The sequence below is a fragment of the Triturus cristatus genome, chromosome 4_1, assembly GCF_964204655.1.
Source record: "Triturus cristatus chromosome 4_1, aTriCri1.1, whole genome shotgun sequence".
NCBI lineage: Eukaryota > Metazoa > Chordata > Amphibia > Caudata > Salamandridae > Triturus > Triturus cristatus.
In genome coordinates, this window is record NC_140585.1 from 590,264,897 (window position 1) to 590,287,501 (window position 22,605).

At 43.4% G+C, this 22,605-nt stretch overlaps 1 protein-coding gene across 1 annotated transcript in view; it reads left to right on the forward strand.

Annotated features, from left to right (window-relative positions):
* Positions 1–22,605, forward strand: part of DCLRE1C (DNA cross-link repair 1C) — a 483,826-nt gene that overhangs the window by 50,235 nt on the left and 410,986 nt on the right. The window contains exon 5 of the mRNA XM_085652918.1: positions 14,597–14,652. Coding sequence (XP_085509044.1) covers positions 14,597–14,652 — 56 coding nt within the window. The remainder of the gene's footprint in view (positions 1–14,596; positions 14,653–22,605) is intronic.

Here is a 22,605-nt window from a genome sequence, read left to right on the forward strand (position 1 = left end):
GTTGAGCAAAAGGGAGAGGTCACCTACTTGGTAGACCTGGGAACTCCTCGGAGCCCCCACAGGGTGCTCCATGTAAACAGGCTCAAGGCATATGTCGACAGGGAGGGCATGGGCTTGCTCATGGCCACAGATGAGGGACAGGAGGAGGAGAGTGACCCTCTCCCAGACCTGCTCTCTCAGAACCCTGACGATGGATCAGTAGATGGTGTTGTCTTTTGTGGCAGCCTCTCTGGACATCAACAAGAGGATTGTAAACAGGTTCTTCAATCCTTTCGACATATGTTCTCTCTGACACCCAGTCAGACCAAGTGGTGTACCCATGAGGTCGACACTGGGGACAGTCTGCCCGTCAAGAGTCAAATCTATCGGCAACCTGATCATGTCAGAGACTGCATCAAGACAGAGGTGCAGAAAATGTTGGAGCTGGGAGTCATTGAACCCTCGGACAGCCCCTGGGCTAGTCCCGTAGTGCTCGTGCCGAAACCTCACACCCAGGGCGGTAAGAAAGAGATGAGGTTCTGCGTGGACTACAGAGGTCTCAATGCAGTCACTAAGACTGACGCCCACCCGATACCAAGAGCAGACGAACTTATCGACCGGTTGGCCTCGGCCAGCTACTTAAGTACGTTTGACCTGACAGCTGGGTATTGGCAAATCAGGTTAGCTGAGGAGGCCAAGCCCAAAACAGCATTTTCTACCCCGGGTGGGCACTATCAGTTCGTGGTAATGCCCTTTGGGTTGAAAAATGCACCTGCCACCTTCCAAAGGCTGGTGAATCGAGTTCTCCCTGGGTTGGACGACTTCTGTGCGGCGTATCTGGACGATATCGCTGTCTTTAGCTCCACCTGGGAGGATCACCTGGTCCACCTGAGGAAAGTGTTAGAGGCCCTGCAGAAGGCAGGCCTCACTATCAAGGCCACCAAGTGCCAGATAGGGCAGACACAGGTTGTATACCTGGGCCACCTTGTAGGTGGAGGCCAGGTTCAACCATTGGAGAGCAAAATACAGGCCATCCAGGACTGGGCTCCTCCAACCACCCAGACTCAGGTTCGAGCTTTCTTGGGCCTGACTGGTTATTACCGGAAATTTGTCAGAAATTATGGATCCATTGTGACCCCGCTAAACGACCTGACAAGTAAAAAGATGCCAAAAAAAGTTCAGTGGACAGCAAGCTGTCAGAAGGCATTCGATGACCTAAAGCAGGCCATGTGCACAGCACCTATCCTAAAGAGTCCAGACTACTCCAAACCATTCATTGTCCAAACAGACGCTTCGGAGCTGGGTGTGGGAGCTGTTCTATCGCAACTGAATTTTGATGGTCATGACCAGCCCATAGCTTTTATTAGCAGGAGGCTGACCCCCAGAGAGAAGAATTGGTCAGCTATTGAGAGGGAGGCCTTTGCTGTGGTTTGGGCCCTGAAGAAGTTGAGGCCATACTTGTTTGGCACTCACTTCAAGATTCAGACCGACCATAAGCCCCTCTTGTGGCTAAATCAAATGAAGGGTGAAAACCCCAAACTACTTAGGTGGTCCATTTCCCTACAGGGGATGGACTTCACAGTGGAGCATAGACCTGGCACTGATCATGGCAATGCAGATGGGCTCTCCAGGTATTTCCACTTAGAGCAAGAAGACTCACCTGGTCAAGGTTAGCTTATTGTCCCGAAGTTTGGGGGGGGGTCATGTAGGAGAGTAGGGTCTGCAATCCTATGATCACCCAGATTTTTTGCTTTTGCTTCATTGGTTTACGACTTTCTCCGGCTGTGGGCCTGCCAATCAGACCCACAGCCTAGCTGTTCTCTCTCGAAATTAACACACATGTACGTTAGGTGCATCCACTAATTGGAACTGGGCCGCCTTGTCAGTCCCTGTCTCAGCATACCACAGGTATCCAGGGCATCGGTGTACCCAGGGCCTACCAGGGGCTGAAGCATGTATTATGCCACCCCTGGAATGGCCGCCCAAATCTGACACAACTGGCTGCACGACAGCTGGGGCCACGTGGTGTAATCACCCGTTGCTGTAGGTGTAGTATTCCTACACCTAAACCCTAACATGGACACATGGGTTCCTATCAGTCACTCCTATGGCAGGCCTTATCAAGCAGGCCTACGGATCAAGACTGCCCAGCTCGACGAGACCCGAGTTCCCTGCCATCTCTGACCTTTTACCTCCCTCATCAGCTCAGCTGAGAGTCGTAGGTGTGACGAGACCTGCGGGACCGGCTATCTTCAGGACCTGCACGACGCTTATCTAGCACGCCCACCGAGGGACCCTCGAGTGAGTGCACCTAGGGTTTGAGAAACCCTAAACCCTGAGCAGCTCCAGCATCGAAGTCTGTCTCCCCAGCATCCACGAGATCTGCGTGGGGGGCCCTTCCGCTCCTTGCTGTTCACCGCGTTGTCCGACCACTTGCCGACCGGCTTGTGGCCCGCTTCACGACGCACCACGTTTTGTTTCATCACTAGTCTGGTTGCTCCAGACTGGCTCTTGCTCCCCTTCAACAGAGGAGTACCCCGGACCCTCCTGGTCCACTCCCGACGCCATCTTGACTCCCCCGCTTGGGTGGCCACTGCCAAGATCCGCTGCCCCTTCCTGGGCCCAGCATCATCGACAGCAGACACCTTCGTGGGACAGCTCGCCCTCCATCCTGGTCGCCGCCGCGCCTCCTGGTCCGAGGAACAGCCGAGTACGACGTCACCCACTCACCTGGTCGAGGTGACTTCCGCCGGTACCCTCCTGGTACCCACACGATCGCTGGCTAGCGGTTGAGAACTGAGTCCCCTCTGCTTTCAGGTTTTCCTTCACCACCGATCCAGGCTTGGATCGCTCTGAACATCGTCACTGGTCGCCTGCCAGCAACTTCTTCTTTCAGGCTCCTGAGACTACACGAGGACTCCCGACATCTTGACGAACTTCACGCAGCCGCAGCCTCCGGGCTAGGTAACTCGAGCATCTCGGTGCTCCATCGCAGGTTCGCTCTACAAGTGTCCAGTTCCTTTTTCGTTTAGTCCCACTGATCGGATCACTCCGGGATCAGTATCTCCAGACTCTAACCATTCGCATTTCACTGTTAGTGTAGGTGGTTTCTCGTGCCCCTCGGGCATTTGTGTAAAGTGTGCAACTGAAGTATTTTCCTAAGAGTTTTGTAGTGTGCTTAGCTCCCTGACTCATAAAGAGCCAGGGTAGTCCTGTTATAAATAAATATCCTTTTATTTTCATAACAACTTGTGTGGTGTCCTTTCACTTGGTGTTCAAGGGGTATATGTGATGGTAAACAGCTGGCTTAACACGCCCTCTAGAGTTTAGCCTAAGACTGCTCGTATCCACGCTACTAGGATAGCTGGTCTAAAAGGTTGACTTACAACCAATCATCAATAAGGGTCGTTTGGAATGATACACAGTGATCACTAGAATAGTGAGCACTACATATCAGGCCAACTTCTCACAATAATGACTTAAATATTTTCAATCCTTAGTTGGTTTGATGTGATTTACTGTAGCAGGAAAGCTTCAAGTCCATCCAGAGATAAGATTTCAAGATTGTATCTGTTGCCTTTGATATAATGTCTAAAGTAATCAAAGTAAATTGTTGGGGTTATGATCGCGCCTATCTAATTTCCATTTTTCTAAATTGGCTTGGCAGTGAATACTACTGGTGGGCGGTGGGAGATTGGGGCTTAACACAAATAATGGAATTCTCGTTAGCTAACTCACTGTCCCCTCCCATGATGGTACTTTTTCTTTCGCAGCTTTTTATTGGGAGGTAAAAAAAACATAATAAAGCCACTTTCAAGTATACAACATACATTAATGCACTTATATCACAAAATAATTAATCAAATGGAACAGTCACTGGCAAAGATAACAAAAGCCCACATTGCAAAGTATAAAGAAAATCCTTAATGCAAGCCAAAATGTATGCAAGCGGACAAAGATTCTGGTTACCAATAGATTGACGTGTTCCAGAAGAAATAGTTTAGGCGTAGGAGAACAACCAAATAAAAAGTGAACAAACATTCACCCAGTTTCATCTCCCTCCACCTGGCAGCATGTCTCACTCTCCTCCTCTCCCCCCACTCCTCCTGAGAAGATAGAGAATCAGGTGGTCATGTCAAAAGGAGGTATGCAATTGCGAGTTAAGCATAGCGAAGGTAGAGCCCAGTTATGGACCTTATTAATAGTTCAGGAGAGTCGCAGGTATGATTGGGAATGTAAATGTCAAGACCTAATGAATCTAACACAGGGAACGCAACCACTGGGGCAATCAGCTAGAGTTCTGATCTGCACTCTCAGATCCTTCTCCCCGAAAGTCTATCAGGACCACATCCCAAGCTCTCACCTGTTCTAATGGGCGCCTACCCTGGTGAGCCTGGTGGACCAGAGTGATGCCCTCCCAGGTCGCCCATCATATAACTTATGCCTGCAAGGTTTCAGTCCGCAGGCCCTCAGCGTTTTTCCACAGCATAGTGATTTTACATTTGCTAACACTAAGACTAGATCGATAAAGCGGTTAGTAACTCTATATTTAGCAAGGTGAGGGTGGATGCCTAAAAGACCAAACTGGGTTGAAGGAGTCAGGGCACGGTCAGTGGCTTCCGCCAAAAAGTGTACCACCTCAAACCAGTAGGAGGTTAAGTGAGGGCAACCCCATAACATATGAAGGATGTCTCCCGCAGCTATTTAGCAGTGTGGACAGTCGTCATTATGGTTCCTTGATTTTTTTTTTTTTTTTTTTTTTAACTGTTTTGGTTAACTGTTTATCTGTTTGCATTTCTGGACTTTGAGCAAAATGGGATACTGCCAAAATGTCAGTTCTGTTTAATGGTATGTCTCCACAATTAACTGGACGTTTAGGTCTGACACTTCAGAATAATTCTGATGATTTTACACACCCAACAATATATCTTTGACTTATGAAAATACTGTGATGTATGTCTTGAAATTTTAAAACACAAGATTGGAATAAAACTGTTTAAAAAGACGTGCTTGATGGTGGATTTTTCAGTGGTATCAAATTTATTTTGTTTAGTAACTAGTTTTGTGTGATCATGTGCGGTAGGATCCTTGTGGTCTTCAGCGGATTCCTTATAAAGTTACATAATCAGTTGGGTGGTATGTGTGTGTGTCTGGGCGTGGCCAACAAAGTCTAGAACGTAGTGCGTTCAGTTAATGGTTGCATGCCGAAGAATAAAGGCGTGTGTTACAGAGCTCTGTGTGTGGCTTGGTCATGTCGTATTCCAGAGCTGGGGTGGACGCAACAGTAACCAGTACCCATCTCTAGCCAAATGCTGCCCCACTGGGCACCAATCTGTAACTTAACATATGCTTCTTCACACATAAAATTTAAATGCACATGCACTAGAACTTTCTCATTACCTCCATCTCCTATTGCGCACAAATACTAAGAACATCCTTCCATATTATTCTTTGTGTTGCCTCAAAAAGGCTCAATGCCCTGACTTCACAGCGAATGCCTGCACATTGGAGAGTGTCTGGCAGGAGCAGGACCTGAGGGACATGATCTCTTTATTACTCGCCCCTCCGCCCCACCACGGTTCCTATGATAGATAGAATATATGTTTGTAAGCTTCATCCTGTGTTATAGATACACTGCAGCCTAATTTATAAGCGGGGTTCTCTCTGCTCATTCCCCCAATAGTTTGATTTGTACTTAGCTGGTTCGCAGGCAATGTATCCTAACCTGCAGACTAAAAGCAGAAACGCTACTTGACAGCACATTTAAACAAAATGGGGTTGAGGCCTTGCGCCCCTATTTTGATACAAACTACGACACTGCTTGATTCTTAGTCTTCAGTTCCAAATATGGAATCAGTTCAGACCTCTTGATAGGGCTACGCTCTTTCACCTTACTGTGGTGCGGAGCGAAGAACTGCCCTTCGCTTGACTTGCAAGAGATGTGTAACCTAACTTGCAAAGATACTGAGGGAAGACCTCCCTGGCAACGAATGGCTTTCAGTTAAGTTTTAAAGCTGTTACTCAAAATCTGTCCTGTCTAAACTACTTGAGGTTTATGAGGAATCATAGACAACTTTCTGATTCTATGAAAAAGGGCATGATTATAATGGATCCTAATACAGATAAAGACCTGACTGACTTTAAATCGTACTGTCCCTTGTCAATGTAAAACATTGACATGAAATTCTCAATGGGGTCACGGCGGGTAAAATACTATGGGTCATATTGAGGTTGACCAGTCAGTAGTCCTAGAACACTACTGTAAATCTATGCAGGCTAATCCATAGATCTTGATGAGCAGGAGAAATATGTGGTGGGATCAATTGATATTGAAAAGGCCTTTGACACAGTGGTGTGGAAATGTCATTTTAGAGCTAGAAGAATTTCAGATATGGCCCATATAATAGTACAATTTTCTAAAAGCCATGTGCAAGTGTGAGAGCAGGCTGGAAAATCTGAGTGTTGGCCTCTTGAAAAAGGATCACAACAGGGATGTCCTGTCTCACCCCTTCTGTTCTGTCGTCATCAAGCCTATGGCTGATATTCATAGAACACACTTGAGGGACTGTGATATTACCATAGGAAATGTGTTACAGATGGTGTTCCTCTATGACATCTTAGTTTATTTTAGAGACCTTTAGTGGCATGTATGTTGCACGTTGAAACTGCTGTATGAATATGGTGTCTTTTCAGTCTATGTACAATTTGGTCCAGATCCAAGTTGCGTCTGTGGTGGGTGCAATGGTGAGCAGACTGTTGCTTATCTCCCAGTGCTGGTACTTTGGTGGCAGGTGTGAGAGTTGATTTATTTAGTTGTATGAGTGACACACAATCAAGAAAAGTATCTAGAATTAAATGTGAGCAGAACTGGGATCTGAGAGTCAGTAGGCTCCCATATTCAGTAGAGGCAGATGAGCATTAATTGAAAGGGTGAGCTGTTCTAAATGCCTTTAGGTTTTCCAGGCCATTTCTTCTCAAACCTTTTAGGACCACAACCCAATTTTCATAAAGACACACTTTCACAACTTACCTAGGTTTAATGGACATAAGGAGTGTGCATGGCTGTGGAATTCCTATAGCCCTCAAGGACAACACGTTTCCATGTTTATTTTGTCCCTGGGACAAGTAGGCCCAGCCTCCTACTGCACAAACCATTTGGCAGCCAGTTTACAGTACCACGTTATGGATCGGGGAAGGGCATTTTATACAGTTAATGTAATATTTATTTCCACAAGTTAATGCTGTTTGAACTTGTATTTATGGTTCATTAATGCAAAGTCTTTATTATTAGGGTGAGCTCTCCAAGGAAATGTAAGCTCAGACTGCATTACTGACAGTGGTGCCAGTATAAAAATGTGTACACACGTTTGCAAAGTTTAACAATATGAGGCTACGTATAATGCTCCCAAAATGCTCTGATTAGATGCACATATTTGCAGAAGCTTGAAAACAAGATTGATGATTCATTGCTTTCAAAATAAAATGTTCACAGAAAAATACAACCAGGAATAAAACATTTTGCTAAACTACTGTGAATTTTTTAGGAACCATTCCTTACTGAAGCATCATTCAGTAAAATGTGTTGATGCATGCTATAATTTACAAAATATATTCGTAATGGAAAACCAATGTAACAAGATTATGGGAAAGATTAAAAAAAAAACAAGCATTGGCAAATCCTACAGGCCTGACATTAGAGGTCAGCCTTTTGGTTTTGTCAATGCGCATCTTGTTTTGACATTTTGTTTGTAAAACTTTATTGTTGTGGGAGCTGCCTCCTCATTACAACACATATTGGCAAAAATATTTTTGGTCTCAAAAAGCACACATTGCCACAGTAGTTCCTGTCACTGAATAAAACTATTTAATGTGATGAAATACTCCTTCTGATAGAGCAGAATGCAATCACTCGCAGTGAAGCCAGCCGATAGATAGCTAAAGAAATAGACTTTTATTAAAAACAAAAAGTCTAGGTTAAAATCAGAGCCTCTTAGGGGCCCAATTCTTTAAGAAAGTCACACAAGTGCACCAGTAGCATATGTTCTTGCATTAGTGCAGATTTACTGCTGTCATGATTTCACAGAAGTAGAACAGGAAAACATAATACTAGAGAACTGTATTTTAGCACGAGCAAATATGCATGTGTAGATTTGCTCATACAAAAATTTGTTTAGTGTTTGCAAGTTCACTTTCCCCCAACCACGTTTTTCTCCATCCCTGGAAGACGTTTTACTTATGCCCTTGTCAGGAGTACATTTCCAACCTTTCTCAGTATGGGTAAAGTTTAGAGAAGAGCTGGTGAAAACCCTTAAAACATGCAAGTTAGGTTTGCAAAGGCTCAAAACAGCATTCCAACCCTGAAACTATTGCTTACCGCTACCTCCAGCCCCAGTATGTAGATTTGTGGAAAGGTGGCATGTTATGGGAATTTCTAGTATTCAAACCCTACGATAGTATGAACCCTGGCATATTCGGGTTATTATTAGAGCTCTTAATAATGAGATTGCTGCCGTAGTTTCTCACCGCACTACGTGGCACAAAAAGGATAAGTGTTTTTTTAATACACGATAAGTAGATAATGAAGCAACCTGTTGCATGGACAAGTGGATATTTTAATAAAATAGGGCATTTTTGTTTACAGTCAGCACATTTTGAAATAGCCACTAAATTTGCACAGACACACAGTTTTACAGATAAAACAATATAGCGCACAAGTGATAATGTGTGAAAATTTGGGATTCAGTGACTAGTTATCATTTGTGCATCACAAATTATAAAGTGTCATCATTTGTTTTGATCCTATTAAACTGTTTATTTCCATCACACTTTGGCATTAGAAAAAATGTGCTTTCTTTTTTTTTTTTACTAACTGCTGAATGTGTTCAGTTCATTTACAGTCATTTAAATTGTGTTATGTGTTAAAAAAATTACATCCTACAGCCTTTCCTTTCACACTCTTTGTACCCTAGCAAGATGATCACATACTTCACTTTACTTTTCTTTCTTTGACTGCAAAATGAGTAGTTTGTAAACTCCGATCCCCGTGTTAAAAAAATAAACAGCAAATTGTCAGAAGACACTGCCGGACAGTTCACCTCTGTCTTTGGAGCACTGCAAATGTGACGATGTAAATGCAGAAGTTAAAGGCAACCTTATTTATTGCTTGGACTTTGGCGGCCCACTAAAAATCGGCTTGCAAACCACAGTTTGGGTAACATTGTTCCAGGGTGTTTTTGGTTTGTCACCCAGCCCTATCTTTGGAGAGCTTGATGCCTACTGGCCACCTTGATATGGGTGGGTAATTACCCTAGAGTCAAATTGAACAGTTTTAAGTTGCCCCACGAACATGGTTGACTAATTGTTCCTGGCCTGAAATGGTATTGCTTGGTGCCACAGCTTCTGCATATGGTTCGATGGCTGAAAAATACCCCTAATATATAATATTCCCTGTTCTGGGGTTTTCATGTGTCTGTGGACCTAAAATACCAAATTTTAAGTTCGGTGAAGGGGAAATAGGGGATATCTTATCTGGTGACATTGATGTCAAGAATTTGTGGCAGGGCAACTAAGATAATGGTAACACAGTTTGCTGCATATTGTCTTGGCAAGCTGAGTGATAAGAATGGATGGATGTATGTAATGTGTCTGCATGTTCATGGAGGATTTGTATGAGGCCGAAGAATGTAGGTTCTTTGAGAATTCCAGGGAACAGTCTGGGACATGCTGGACAATTTTATTTTTCTGTTCCAAAATGCCAAAAAACGAGTACCATACTTGAAGGAGATATCCAGAACACCCCAAACACAGAAACCAGAATATTCCCGGATATTGTTTTGCTTGTGGGAATGGAATGCTCATTGGCCTGCATATACCAGGCTCTCTGTCGAAAATGCCCACTGCACTAATCAGATTAAAAGTGAGTGTAAACGAGACACTGTGGATCATGTGGGTGATGCTACTTGGAGTGCAACCTCTTGTATTCTCAGTAGGTTTCTAGTAGTGCCTGCTTTTTTTTTTATTTGTTTATATTATGGTTTTTAAACATTTCGTAACAACCAATATGCATGCCATACATCTTAATCTAGTAGTGCCTGATTTGCTGCTATTTAAAATTGTGCCTGGGGTTTACTTAATTTATGATACATAAGAAACACCCAACGGGCCCTGGCTCCTACCCACATTTCAAACAAGATGACAGTAACTTCCTGCACATAGTCTGGTCATGTGAAGTATTGGAGTTGTATTTGACAAAAGTTGTACAACAACTGAAAAGAGCAGTGGGAAACCAATGTCCCCTGGGGATCATCGGAGAGGAGATTTAACAAAGTCACAATTAATTATAGGTAAGAGAAGAGTAGCAATGCATTGATCACAAGAAGTGGAACTATTGTTTTAATCCTGATCTGAGGATTTGCGAGAATGAGTTGTAGATGAGGAAATTCATTTCGAATTTGTACTGATAAGAAATGAGATCCAGATTTGAAAAGTTGGAAAAGTATTGAAGAACCGGGATTTAAACCCAGCGGCACAGGGGACACGCCCGAAGTCTTCGGGTTCACCTGTCTTAGAGTACAGAGACACGGGATTCTTCTGTTGACATCAAAGATCAATTTATTTAGCTGCAGCCAGTAACAGAGGTCCTAGAAGTACAACACGGTGTATGTTCTCAGGAGACTGCTCAACATAATAGAGCGGAGCATCTTCTTTTATGCCAAAAACCACGTTCCTGGCTAGCATCAATTACTCACAAATTTGACCAATCAGAGGATGATATTTACAGAGGCATCACATAACGACAAACCCACTTTCAGTTATCCAACCCATCGCCAATGACAAGGCAAGAATCCAGCATTCTTGTTCGAACAGGCCGGACGGGCCCATCATAAAAGACCTCAACCCAAATCAATAATTAGGCCATAAGGCCATAAAAGTAAGGAGCAGAAACAGATGAGGAGAGATAGAGGGGTGTGTGCGTGTGCCATAGAATCAATAATGTCCTGCTCTTTGATCTGTATCTGACCAGCTGCTTAACAAGGTACTGGCTCAACAAGTTTAGCCTCGGGCAACAGGGTCAGTTGACTCAGGTCAAACTGAAGTCAACACGAGCTCAAACTAAGGTGTATGCGTCCCTAGAGGCTCGCTTGGCCACAGTCATCCTGTAGTCATTAGCCTATGTGAGGGCAACCACAAAATGGCGGTTATGCACAAAATGGAACCCACGGGTGCAGACTAGATCGTCAAATACACAGTGAATCCAACGGTGTAGCATGACGAAAATGCTTACGCATACCGCACTTGTCAGTCGCGGTTCGCTGATACCAAAATCATCACTGTAAGACCTGGGGTCTCCAGGCCCTAAGGGGGTAACGTGACACGAGCGGCTGGGCCCCCAAAGGCTTGTGTGTAAAGCGACCATACAACACGCACCTCCACTGAAGCAAGGAACGCACACAATAAGGGACGCCACACTGTAGAGATTTATGCAAATAACTCAAGTTTATCCAAGCAGTTCGAGATAAATGCAGTTCATGGGATAACAAGGCAATTCATAACATATGTATGCACTTCATGAGATATAAATTCAGTTAAGGAGATGATAATAGCAATTCACTTATGACAGCGTTTGATCCGCCAGCACCATATTCACCAGTATGATATTCACCAGTATGATATTCACCAGTATGATATTCACCAGTACCTTGTATATTTTACTCCCCGTGGTAGGGTTTGGGGAATGTAGCGCTACTCCTGGGGGTATGCAGGGACCCAGGGCAGACCTCGCGGGCCTACCGCTACCTTGGGACAAATCTGACGAACACCTTCAGAGCAGAGCATTAGAACATAGCGCCACTCGTAACCAGCACGCAGTGCATACTTCAGAGCAGAGCATTAGATCGTAGCGCCACTCGTAACCAGTAAGCGGTGAGTACGTCAGCACTGAGCATTAGAACATAACGCTACTCGTAATCCGTAACCATGAATGCTTCAGAACGGAGCATTTAGAACATAGCGCTTCTCGTAACTAATAGCCATGAATACTTCAGAGCGGAACATTTAGAAGAGAGCGCTACTCGTAATCAATAGCAAGGAATACTTCAGAATGGAGCATCTAGAACAGATCGCTACTCGTAATCAATAGCAAGGAATACTTCAGAATGGAGCATCTAGAACAGATCGCTACTCATAATCAATAGCAAGGAATACTTCAGAATGGAGCAGTTCACGGAGCACAACGAGTCGCACGGAGCGAGCCTCTCGTACTCCGGTGCAGTTTGGGAGACACAAAGTTCCAGAATAGTCAGTGGGGAACAGGGGGCGAATCCCTCGGAGGGGTCTCTCTGTCGTGGTGACCTGGGGACTCCCACGGAGAGGGAACCCGGGCTCAGGGTGCGGTGTGGCTCCCAGCCTGTAGGGGGCGCACCGGGGTCAGTCCCAAGCCTCCGGGCTTACCTTGCTCGACGTCGGGAAGGCGTCCACACCGGCTCCGAAGTCCTCAGGCGATCCTGTTGCGACGGGGGCCGGCCACGGCCTCACGCACCTTCACCACAGCTGCGACGGCAGCGACGGGGCCCCGGGCTTCTCCTCGGGCCTCGCGACGATGAGGGGCACTCTTCCGGCCTCCGGGCCGCCGCGGTGAGCGCGCTTCAGCCTCCACGCCACAGGGGGGGCTCAAATTAAGCTGGGGGCTCCGCTCTTAACGGAGCACGCTGCTGGGGATCCCAGGCCAGGTCAGGGAGCGCAGGGGTCACAGCGCTAAGACCTGGTTGATCCTCAGCGATACCACAATCGGTTAGGTAGGTAGTTTCAAGGTTCAGCCTGGACACGCAGTCTCAGCATTCAGTTCTGGCAGTCAGTTGCTCTTGAAAGTCTTGATGGTGCAGATGTATCTGGCGCCCTTAAGGGGTTCTGTTACAGGGGGGTAGGGGGTGAGTTGGCGACTAGGTCCTTCCTAGTCAGGCTGGGCAGAGGTTCCCTGGGTCCTCCTACTGCTTGGCAAGATCAGTGGGTTTCACAGGATCCCTCGCTCACTTAAGAGGCAGCACCTAAATCCTGTCACTCTCAGAGGCATAAGTCCCTGGCTAGGCCCTACCGCCTACACTCCTGCATGGATTCTCCAGCTCTGCTTTACCCCACTGGCCAACTGACTAGAAAAAGTTCCCCCTCTCACTTATGTATCCCTAGGTCAGGTGACCTCTAGCCAAGGCGGCAAAAGTAAAACCACACCTCCCTTCTAGAAGGTTCCAGCACATTCCAGGAGCTTCCCCATTCTACCTATGGGACAAAAAAGGCGGGCTGGTGTTGCAACATTGTTGTGGGGTTCCAGGCAGCTCCTGGCAGCTAGGGTGCTACTAATAAAGACCACTCTGCAGTAGCAGGGGCCTGTGGCAGCCATCTTGGGAGAAGCAAAAAAAACGAAAAAACTCAGGGAAAAGGGCCAAGTCCAACAATCACGATACGACAACCTTCATTGAATGGGTTCAGAATTCACGGAACCACAGTATGCTTGATGGGATAATTGAAGTGGAGTAGTGCGACCGGGTATGAAGAACACTATCGCTCTGTATATTGTTGTGTAGCAAAAATCTGAGATGTAGCACCCACAAAACATGGGTTGAGTCTTGTAAACCACTGGACAGTCCACTGGTTGAATGGAATCTTGTGACATTTTTAAATTGTATGTTGCGGCCTGAGTGATATTAATGTTTGTTTCGTTTTTTAAATGAAAATAATAAAAATGTATTTAAAAACAATTTTGTGGTGGGAGGGGCGTGTAATTGTTTTTCCACAATTTATATTGCCAAATTTGTATTCTGTAGGGTGATCCACTGTTTCATTTATGGAGTTTTACTTAGCCAGGACCAGGCTTGCAGATCACTGAATGGGGGCACACTAAAAAATAATAGTATGGAGCAAGAATTCTTTAACACATAATATATAATTTTCCAAAACAAACATTACAATTATAATAAAACGTGAGTGTAAAGTAGGAAGGATGGGTGCAGACAGGAGAGATGATAACATAACTGGCAGTTAGTATAATTGTGGTTTTTGGGGGCTAATGGGATGCCTGTCAAAATATAGCAGACTAGCCATAGGCACAGAGGAGTTGAACAGTTCATTAGTTTGACAGTGTAAATGGGGAGGAAAAAAAGTTGGTGGGGATTTACATGGGGAGCATGACAGCCAGTGATTGAATGTAAAAAAAAGTAGACACTTCAATGATCTCTAGTGTGTCATGCCAGGATCCAATTTCTTTGCCTATTCAAGTTGGGCTGGTGCCAGCCGTTCAGCCATCAGCATTCAGGGAACGTTGAGTGGGTATAGAATGTGGTCAGGAGAGATCAATTTATAACATTAAGAGATATTTAAAATGAGTGCGGATTAGGCAAGCAGGTGGAGATGGCATGGAAAGGAGTGATCTGTTTAGCCAAGTCCCAGCTGAAAATTAAGGCTCTGGAAGTGTTTGGAAAGGAATGTCAACAGTTGCACCTGAGCACACTGAGCGTTCGTATTTTGCCCATTGTCAAGACTGACATTAGGCGTATGTAAACCGTGGCATAACATGCAAAACCTACACTTGAATAAAGACAGTGAATTCTTCTCTCTTCCTTTTCAGAAAGAAGATCTCGTGGTCACCCTTTTACCTGCTGGTCATTGCCCAGGATCAGTGATGTAAAGTATATGAATTCATTAACATAGATATATGTATTGATTATAATTCTCAGTTTACTAGGTGTTCTTTAAACCAAGCGAATTCAGAAATTTGAGGACACTTGTTATAGTTACATTACTTAAATGTGGAAGACACTATGTTGTTTCGTAACTACATATGAAAGGTTTGCAGTGAAGAAAAAGTCACAAAGAAGTTGTGGCACAAAAAAGTCAAATCAAAATAATAGCGTGATTTAAACTTTGTTCGAAAATTGTATAATAAAATTGAAATGACAGATGAATTAAAAATAGTTTAACATATTAAAAATGTTATGTGAATTTGCATAGTGCACAACTGACCTGAGAGGGTATCCTGGCTCTAAAGTGGGAGCTATATGGATTGAGCTAGGGTCGGGCCTAGGTGACTAACCAGGTCTTCAGTTTCTTCTGGAATTAAAAAACGGAGAAGTAGGCTGTGACTTGCAGGGTCAGGTCATTCCAGGTTTTAGGAGTTGAGGTAGGAGAAGGCACAGCTGCCAGATCTAGTACTTCGTATGTTGGGGGTAGGCGGGCAATAAGGAGTCTGGCTTAGAGGAGGTGTCTGGTAGGTTTGTGACCATGTGTGCAGTGGTTGACATATGTGGGGCCCATTTTATGTAAGTCTTCGTATGTGTGCATGAGGATTTTGAAAAGTGCTTGTTTGTGGATTGGGAGTCCCTGCGGAGTGGTATGTTGAGGGTGAGCCTGGCTGCTGAGTTTTGTATGGTCTGGAGTCTTCTAGTCAGTTCAGTGTTCATTTCAGCATAGAGTGCATTGCCGTAGTCCAGCTTGCTGGTGATGAGGGCTTGGATGACGGTTCTGAGAGTGTTAGTGGAGAGCTCTTTTGAGATGTTTCTGAGCATCTTAAGTGTGCGACAGCAGGAGTCTGATACTGCGTTTACTCAGCCGGTCATAATGAATCTGTTGTCGATTACTATTCTAATGTTCTTTGTTTGGGTTGCTGGGAGGGCTGTGGGTTGGAGTTCGGCAAGCCACCAGGCTGAGTCCTAGAGCGAGGTGTCTTTGCAGAAGATTGCTACTTCAGTCTTGTCTGTTTTGCCCTTGAGGCAGTTGGTTGAACAGAGTGGAGCTGAGTGAGGATCCTTGTGAAAGTCTGCAGAGGATGTTTTTGAATCATCCGCGGTCAAAGGGGTCAGTGTGGCCGACTGGGTCTGGGCTGTCAGGAAGGAATAATGTGTTCAATGACTTTTTTTAAATGATTAATTTATTGTAAAAATGTTTTAGAGTTTAAAAAAAAATTCTTTTGATTGGCATTTCATGTAAGAAACGTAAGCGGTGAACGTAGTACTGCAGTTACATTATATGACTAATGATACAACTGTTTACCTCTGCATTTCCCACCGTGCCTGACCAGCACTCTAGTCTTGAAATAGGCTCTCTGTCCCTTTCAGAAAACACATTTTCCTCCATGGGTTGCCCCAACTTTGCAGCAACGGTTGCTCAGCTCTAATGCTAGCAAGGCACCATGCCTCTTTGGAAAGTAAAACGGACATGGTTCTGATGCATTGGGCCCTTCAACAACCTGGGATCCAGTGCCACTTTTGCTGCTTCAATAATGATAGCTACTGCCTTGCGAAACAGGCAGTCTTCTCTGCTCCTTGTTAAAAACATGGATCCCGATCTTGCACCATACATCTTCTGTCATCGCTCTGAGGACCAAGCTAAGCTGCCTCCTCTGCTTCATTATGCACCTCTCTTGGGCCATTGGTAAGAGGCCAAAAGTACTGGCTCAACAAAGGTGCACTGGGAACTAATTCAAACAAGGAAGGATATTAAACATCCATAACTGGGGTTTTATTGACCCCTCACACCACTAGTCCCACATCTCGCCCCCCACCATTTTCTCCCTGGTGCTGGGGCCATGTTCCCTTTGCAACAAGGGCGGCCTGGGAGTGAACAGTAGGAACTGGATAAATTAGCCATATCTTTGATGTTATCCATGGATCTCGCCCTTTTCCTCTATCTCCTGGGCCAATTACTCTTAAGACCCAGGGGTCCGGATGAAGAGGGCTCTGCTTCTGAATGCGACTTTGTTGGCCACCCTGCAAGTTACCTGACAGGACATCTGTATGTCGAAGTAGGCAGGATATGTGGGGACTGATGTGCCTGTGTTTTTTTCATTTCACAAAACCAGTTCCCATACTTTTTGTTAAACAAAAAAGAAACGGCCATCCCTCAGTGGTTAATATGGACCTTACGGTGCCTCTGGGTGAAAGTAAAAGGGGAGGGGTGGGGTTCTCATTTGTTGGTAAGCCGAGGGCAGGACAGAGAGGTAAAGAAAAAATAGACCTTCTCACCAAGCAGGGCTAGACTGGCAGTAGCGGGCACCGGGCATTTTCCTCGGTGGGCTGCCAGGGTAGGGGCCGCTTTTAGGCCCCTAGGGGGCTGTTTCTGTTACCGGGGGACGGCAGTATCGGCCCTCTGTAACAAAATCATCCGAAACCAGCCCTAGCAAACAGCTCGGGTGCTCCGGTCCTGTCACCAAGATGCCTGCTAGCTGAAGGAAATGTAAATGTGTGCAATTGATTGCTCACCAAATTTAAGGGCTGTTACAGACCCAGTATAAGCCTTAATTGATGGAGTCAGCGAAAAAAACATGATGACAAGTGACAGAGATTTTGAGTTCTGGAAAGTGTCCTTTTAATGGATCCTATGAAACAAACATGCACTAGACACAGTCTGATTACCCATTACTAAATATACATTTTGAAAGCACTTGTTTTATCATAAACTCTAAACCCAGAGCCAGTTGAATTATGCAATGGTTTGTCTTATTTAGCATAATTATGAATCTGCCGCTCAATCCAGCATCTGGTGCCTCTGCTGCAGATTTTAGAAATAAAATTGGTTCTTGCTTATACGGATTGAAAGTTACTACATTTTGGCGACATGTGTTCCCATGCAGTGGAAGGCCCTTCACAAAGGTTAACTGGTCACCTTTCATTTGATTATTTCTGTATTTGTTAAACAGGTACTAATAAGGCAAAATCTTTGCCCAAACAGTATTACCATGTGTAAAAAGTACAAAATAATGAAGTACTACTATAAAAAATGTGCCACATTATTTAACATAATTTGCTTTTTCTTTTTGCATGTCATCAAATCTGCTGCATAATTTGTCTGTCTCCTGCCTCATAATTCCAGTGGCTCTGACTAAACCATTCTGCAAGACTATTTTATACTGGGTGTAATACAGTTTTAAAATAATGAATTACATATTCATATTCACAGTGCCTTCTGTTACATCTAGGATCCTCGTAGCACTATATATACACAAGCCCCTTTTTCCTACTGCACCCACCAGGATTTAATTGTGTAACTCTTTGACTTCACACACAGGCATCTGCAGTGATTGCATTAACCAATTGAGAATTCATAAGTATTAACTTGAAATTACTTTTCATTTAAGGTATGCAGTATTTTATCTGCAGTTAGCTGCTAGTGAAAAAAATTGAAGGAAATAGTTACAGAATATTTAATTCTTTTTAATCATTGACTTTGACACTGCCATGCACTTCAGCTGCTGTTTGTAAATGAAGACAGGCTGGAAACGCTATAAATAAACAAATCTGCGCTTCCAGGCCATTTTCATTTACAAGTTCTTACTGAGACATTTGCACCCCCTAGAAACACGGCCACGGCCCCCCAAGGGGGTGCGCCCCACAGTTTGAAGAACGCTGTGTTAGAGCAAGGGATGGTGTAAGGCCCACGGTAAAGGTTAGGATAAGTGGTAGGGTAAAGATTAAAGTGTTAATGTTAAGGTGGTGGTATCTGTTAGGGGATAGCTTAAGGGTTACATTTTGTTCAAGAGAAAAGGTATTATTGCAGAGCCATTTTGTAGGTACTCTTGTTAAGCACATTTGACACAGTTCACTGCGAATTGTAATGTTTTTTGTCGAGACTCGTTATACAAATACATAATTAAAGGCAAGAAAGATGTAATTTAACTTTTTAGCACTTCATTTTTGCAATTCATACAATAATATGTTAGCCTTAAGTGTTTTGTCACTTTTTATTTGCCACTATATTTTGTTACACAACTTTTTTTAATGGGTTTATTTTGACATATAATCTTGAAAGACGTCCAACATTTAACCCTCTTACCTCTTGTTGGATCTTGCCCTTTTTGCCAGTTCACCCCCAGAAGTTTGCCTTCTATTGCTGGACTAATTTGTGTTGGCATTTGTACTCTGTACTTTTTCCCTCGTAACCAGTGGTGAAGTGCTTGTGCTCGCTCCAAAAAACATAGTAAACTGGCCTACACATAATTGGCACATTTAATTTACTTGTAAGGACCTAGTAAATGGTATTACATGCACCCAGTATCTTTAAATTAAATGCTACTAGTTGGCCTGCAGCACTCATTATTCCCTCCACTACAGTAGCACTTTAAAACATGTCTCAGGCTTGCCACTAGAGCCTGAAGTGCAGTTTTAAACTGCCGTTTTGACCTGGCAAAATAAAACTTTTGCCATGCCTAAACCTTCCTTTTTGATACTTGCAAGTCACCCCTAAAAAGTAGGACATGTGTTCTTCGTCCTGGGAGTGAAGAACTCCTAAAATCGACTTTTCACTGTTGTAGGGCCTGCCTCGCCAATTACCTGGCTCTCGGTTACCCTAATAACTTTAATAAATGCTAACTTTATATTGGGAACAGGTAGAACTATGTTTACACTCAAATGAATTGTAATTTCATATCCTTTTAAAAGTCGTATTTTAACTTACAGTTCTGAAAATACCACTTTTAGAAAGTTGCTGTGGCAACAAATGATGGGCTATATGCCGAATAAATCAAACATTCACCCTCAGTCAAGAGATCTTGGTTAAATCCAACATGCTTTTGCTCACTACGCCTCCCCAGTTTGGACCAAACCATATTCAAATCAGTCTTCACTCTGCTCCTCATGGGAACAGTCCAGCCCAAATTGCCAAGCAAGGTCCTCCCTGGCCCGGAATAAAGCATCCTGCGACCGGTTCTGGGTATCACTCCTCATCAGCCAGACTAGTTTGAATCCAGTTGCCATTTGCTTGTCCCAACCAACTACGCCTTTCTGCCAGTGTCCCGGGTCACGTGACTATGAATGGCTCTGCTGTCGAATGCATACTGATGCACTAGTGACTATGTACAAGCAAGGAGATCCAAGAGTGACATGCAGAGGACTGCTGTTGAAACACGTTTATTGCCATACTCTTGCTGACCTGATTGTGGGTGGAAGTGCATCAGCATATATTAGAATACATGTCTCATCTTTGTACCATTTTTTGGGGTTTTAATTAGTTCTATCTTTTTTGTATTTAATTTTCCTAAGCGAGTGCAAACTTGTCCTGAAGAGGCCATAATTTGATAAGCCGAAACGCGTCTACCACACATTATGAGAAGCCAACGCTGAAGTATAAAAAAAAAGAAAATGTATTTATGGATTTCCGTCTCAACCTCATTGGATGTTTAGCACATAGATACATTTAATTTCCCAAAGTCACAATGGGCTATCTCTAGACTAACCTTCCATTTAAAAATGTATTCCTGGTCGTCTCATGAGAATAATATATATTACCTACAAGGAGAGTCCGTTCCATGTACTAAAGTCTTTGGAACATTTTTAATTTATAAATGCATACAATGAATTGATTCGTACATGTATGAGGGACTCCGGCATCTTGAGAGGAGGTATCTATGTATGACTATCAGATTAATGGATTGAAATAATATTGTACATGTCCAGTAATAATATTTGTATTATTGTTGACTGAATAGATTAGATGAATCTGTCCTTCTAGAGTGACTATCCTTTTTTATCAGATTGCCGCGAGTGGCACTTTGTGCTTTTAGGTGCTATTTTCACAAAACACAACAATTGAATATCTCTAGTTGTACTGATTGGATTTTTGTTGTTCTTTTATCACTTTATTTATTAAAATGTCCTCTCTTGTTTTGAAATGGTTTGGGTTTTTCTTATGTTATGTTTTCACTTAATTACTGTTTGTGTGCTGCTTAAATACTTTACACATTGCCTCCAAGTTAAGACTGACTGCTTTGTGGCAAGATACTAGGGAGTTAAGCATAGGTTCATTTAGTGACTTTTGTGGTTCACCCTGACCAGGACTGTGGTTATTGCCTAAGTGTGACTTCCACTCCCTCCCTCGCCCAACCAATATCCCTCCTAAAACATTTGAGTAAATCTGCCTTTCTGTTTCATATTTTACATATTTGACAAGTTATATAGTAGTGATTTTTCAGAGAAATAGATGAGCATCCTTTCTCAACCATTATTTTAGTGTCTAATGACATTTTGTGACAGATGGTGGCAAAATAGAAAAACTAGAAATTCTCTAGAAAATTGAATTTGAACATAACATTCCAGTGGCAAATTCTGTGTCTCTTTTAAAATTACCAGTAATGTAAGAATCATAATTGCCATACTAATCTTGCAGTTGCTTAGATAAACCTTCAGGATTCCCAAAATGTCTAACTGAAATACACAAGAAATCTATGCAGCAACTGCTTTACTATTAGATTTCCTTTCCTTTAACTTTAGTGTGGAGGAGAAAAGCTGTCACATGATTGGGTTGTCACAGAGCCAGCAAAACAAAAGAAAGACATTGTGGCCTAACATTTTACCAAACGTGTGAAAATTAACTTGGAGCCTTTAGGTTCCAAGTCTAAGCCCATCTGTAGTACTAACAATATTATTGTTAAGATACTTACTTAGTGCACTAATTCTGCGGTAAGAAGGTAGAACCGAATGAGATAGGCCAAATATGCATGCCTGAAGAACAGTAAGCTTGCAAGAAGTGACTCTGTTGAGGCTCAGGACAGACCCATGGCATTCCCATTTGAGCCCATCAGAGCAGACTGAGTCCTGGACCAGGCCAGGGCCCATTTAGTTCACTTTATATGTACATCACTTTGTTTTACTGCTGCATCTATTGATTCAACACCTAGCAGTTGATATACAATATTCAAGAAGCAGGATATCTGACCGAGCTTCTTGGCTGGAGTCTAGTGCCAAATTTGCAGGTTTGAATGAGGGATGTGACTCAGGAATGTATATGTGCTTAGGCAATGAGTACAGACTAGTGCTGGTCAAGCATTTGCATTTTTTTAGTTGAATTTTGTGATTTGAAGGTAAATTGTATCCTGGAATGCTACATAGTATTTTGGCTACAATGTTGGTTGTTGATACGTTGCTCCAGTTATTGGGTAAACATACAACAATGAGCGTTCAGTCATTGACACGTCCTAATTGCTATATGGTAAACATACATGGCGTCCAGCATTAGAGAAGAAATGGGAAATACGACAAGAGGAATGCCATGTGTTATTATATGCAATTCTGATAATAGAAGTAAAAATGACCAATCGTCCTGTGTGACAGAAGTGAAGCAGAGCTGGTATTGTGTTTGTGGACACAATGAGTTGACACAGTTGACTTTGGGGCCTCAAGCATTTCTTGAGGCTTTCCAGAAAATGAGCAGGTAATAGAGCATCTCTATCAATCAGTCTTTATTGTTCAGTTATTTAAATCTTACAAATATTACATATCAGAATTAAAAGACATCAATGGAAAGCATCAATAAACGTGAGCGTGTTGCGGGACTTTTATACACTCCCTGTTCATTAGTTAAACGTTTTGGAGCACCTAAACCACAGTACAGGATTATAAAATAACTGTATGGATCATGAAACATAATTGCCTTGCTAGTGCAAATACACAGATAAAAGTGCTTAATGCTTTGACTTGAAAACCGCTTCACCACGCAAGATATACTGTGCCAAGCGAGTCACATTAGGGCTTTGTTAGTGCGAAGTGCAAAAGAAAGTGCATTGTGCTAAATCATAAATATAGGGTACCCTGTGTTAAAAAAATAAGTGCATACTGCTTATCAAAAATCGAAGAGTCATGCGAGATATGT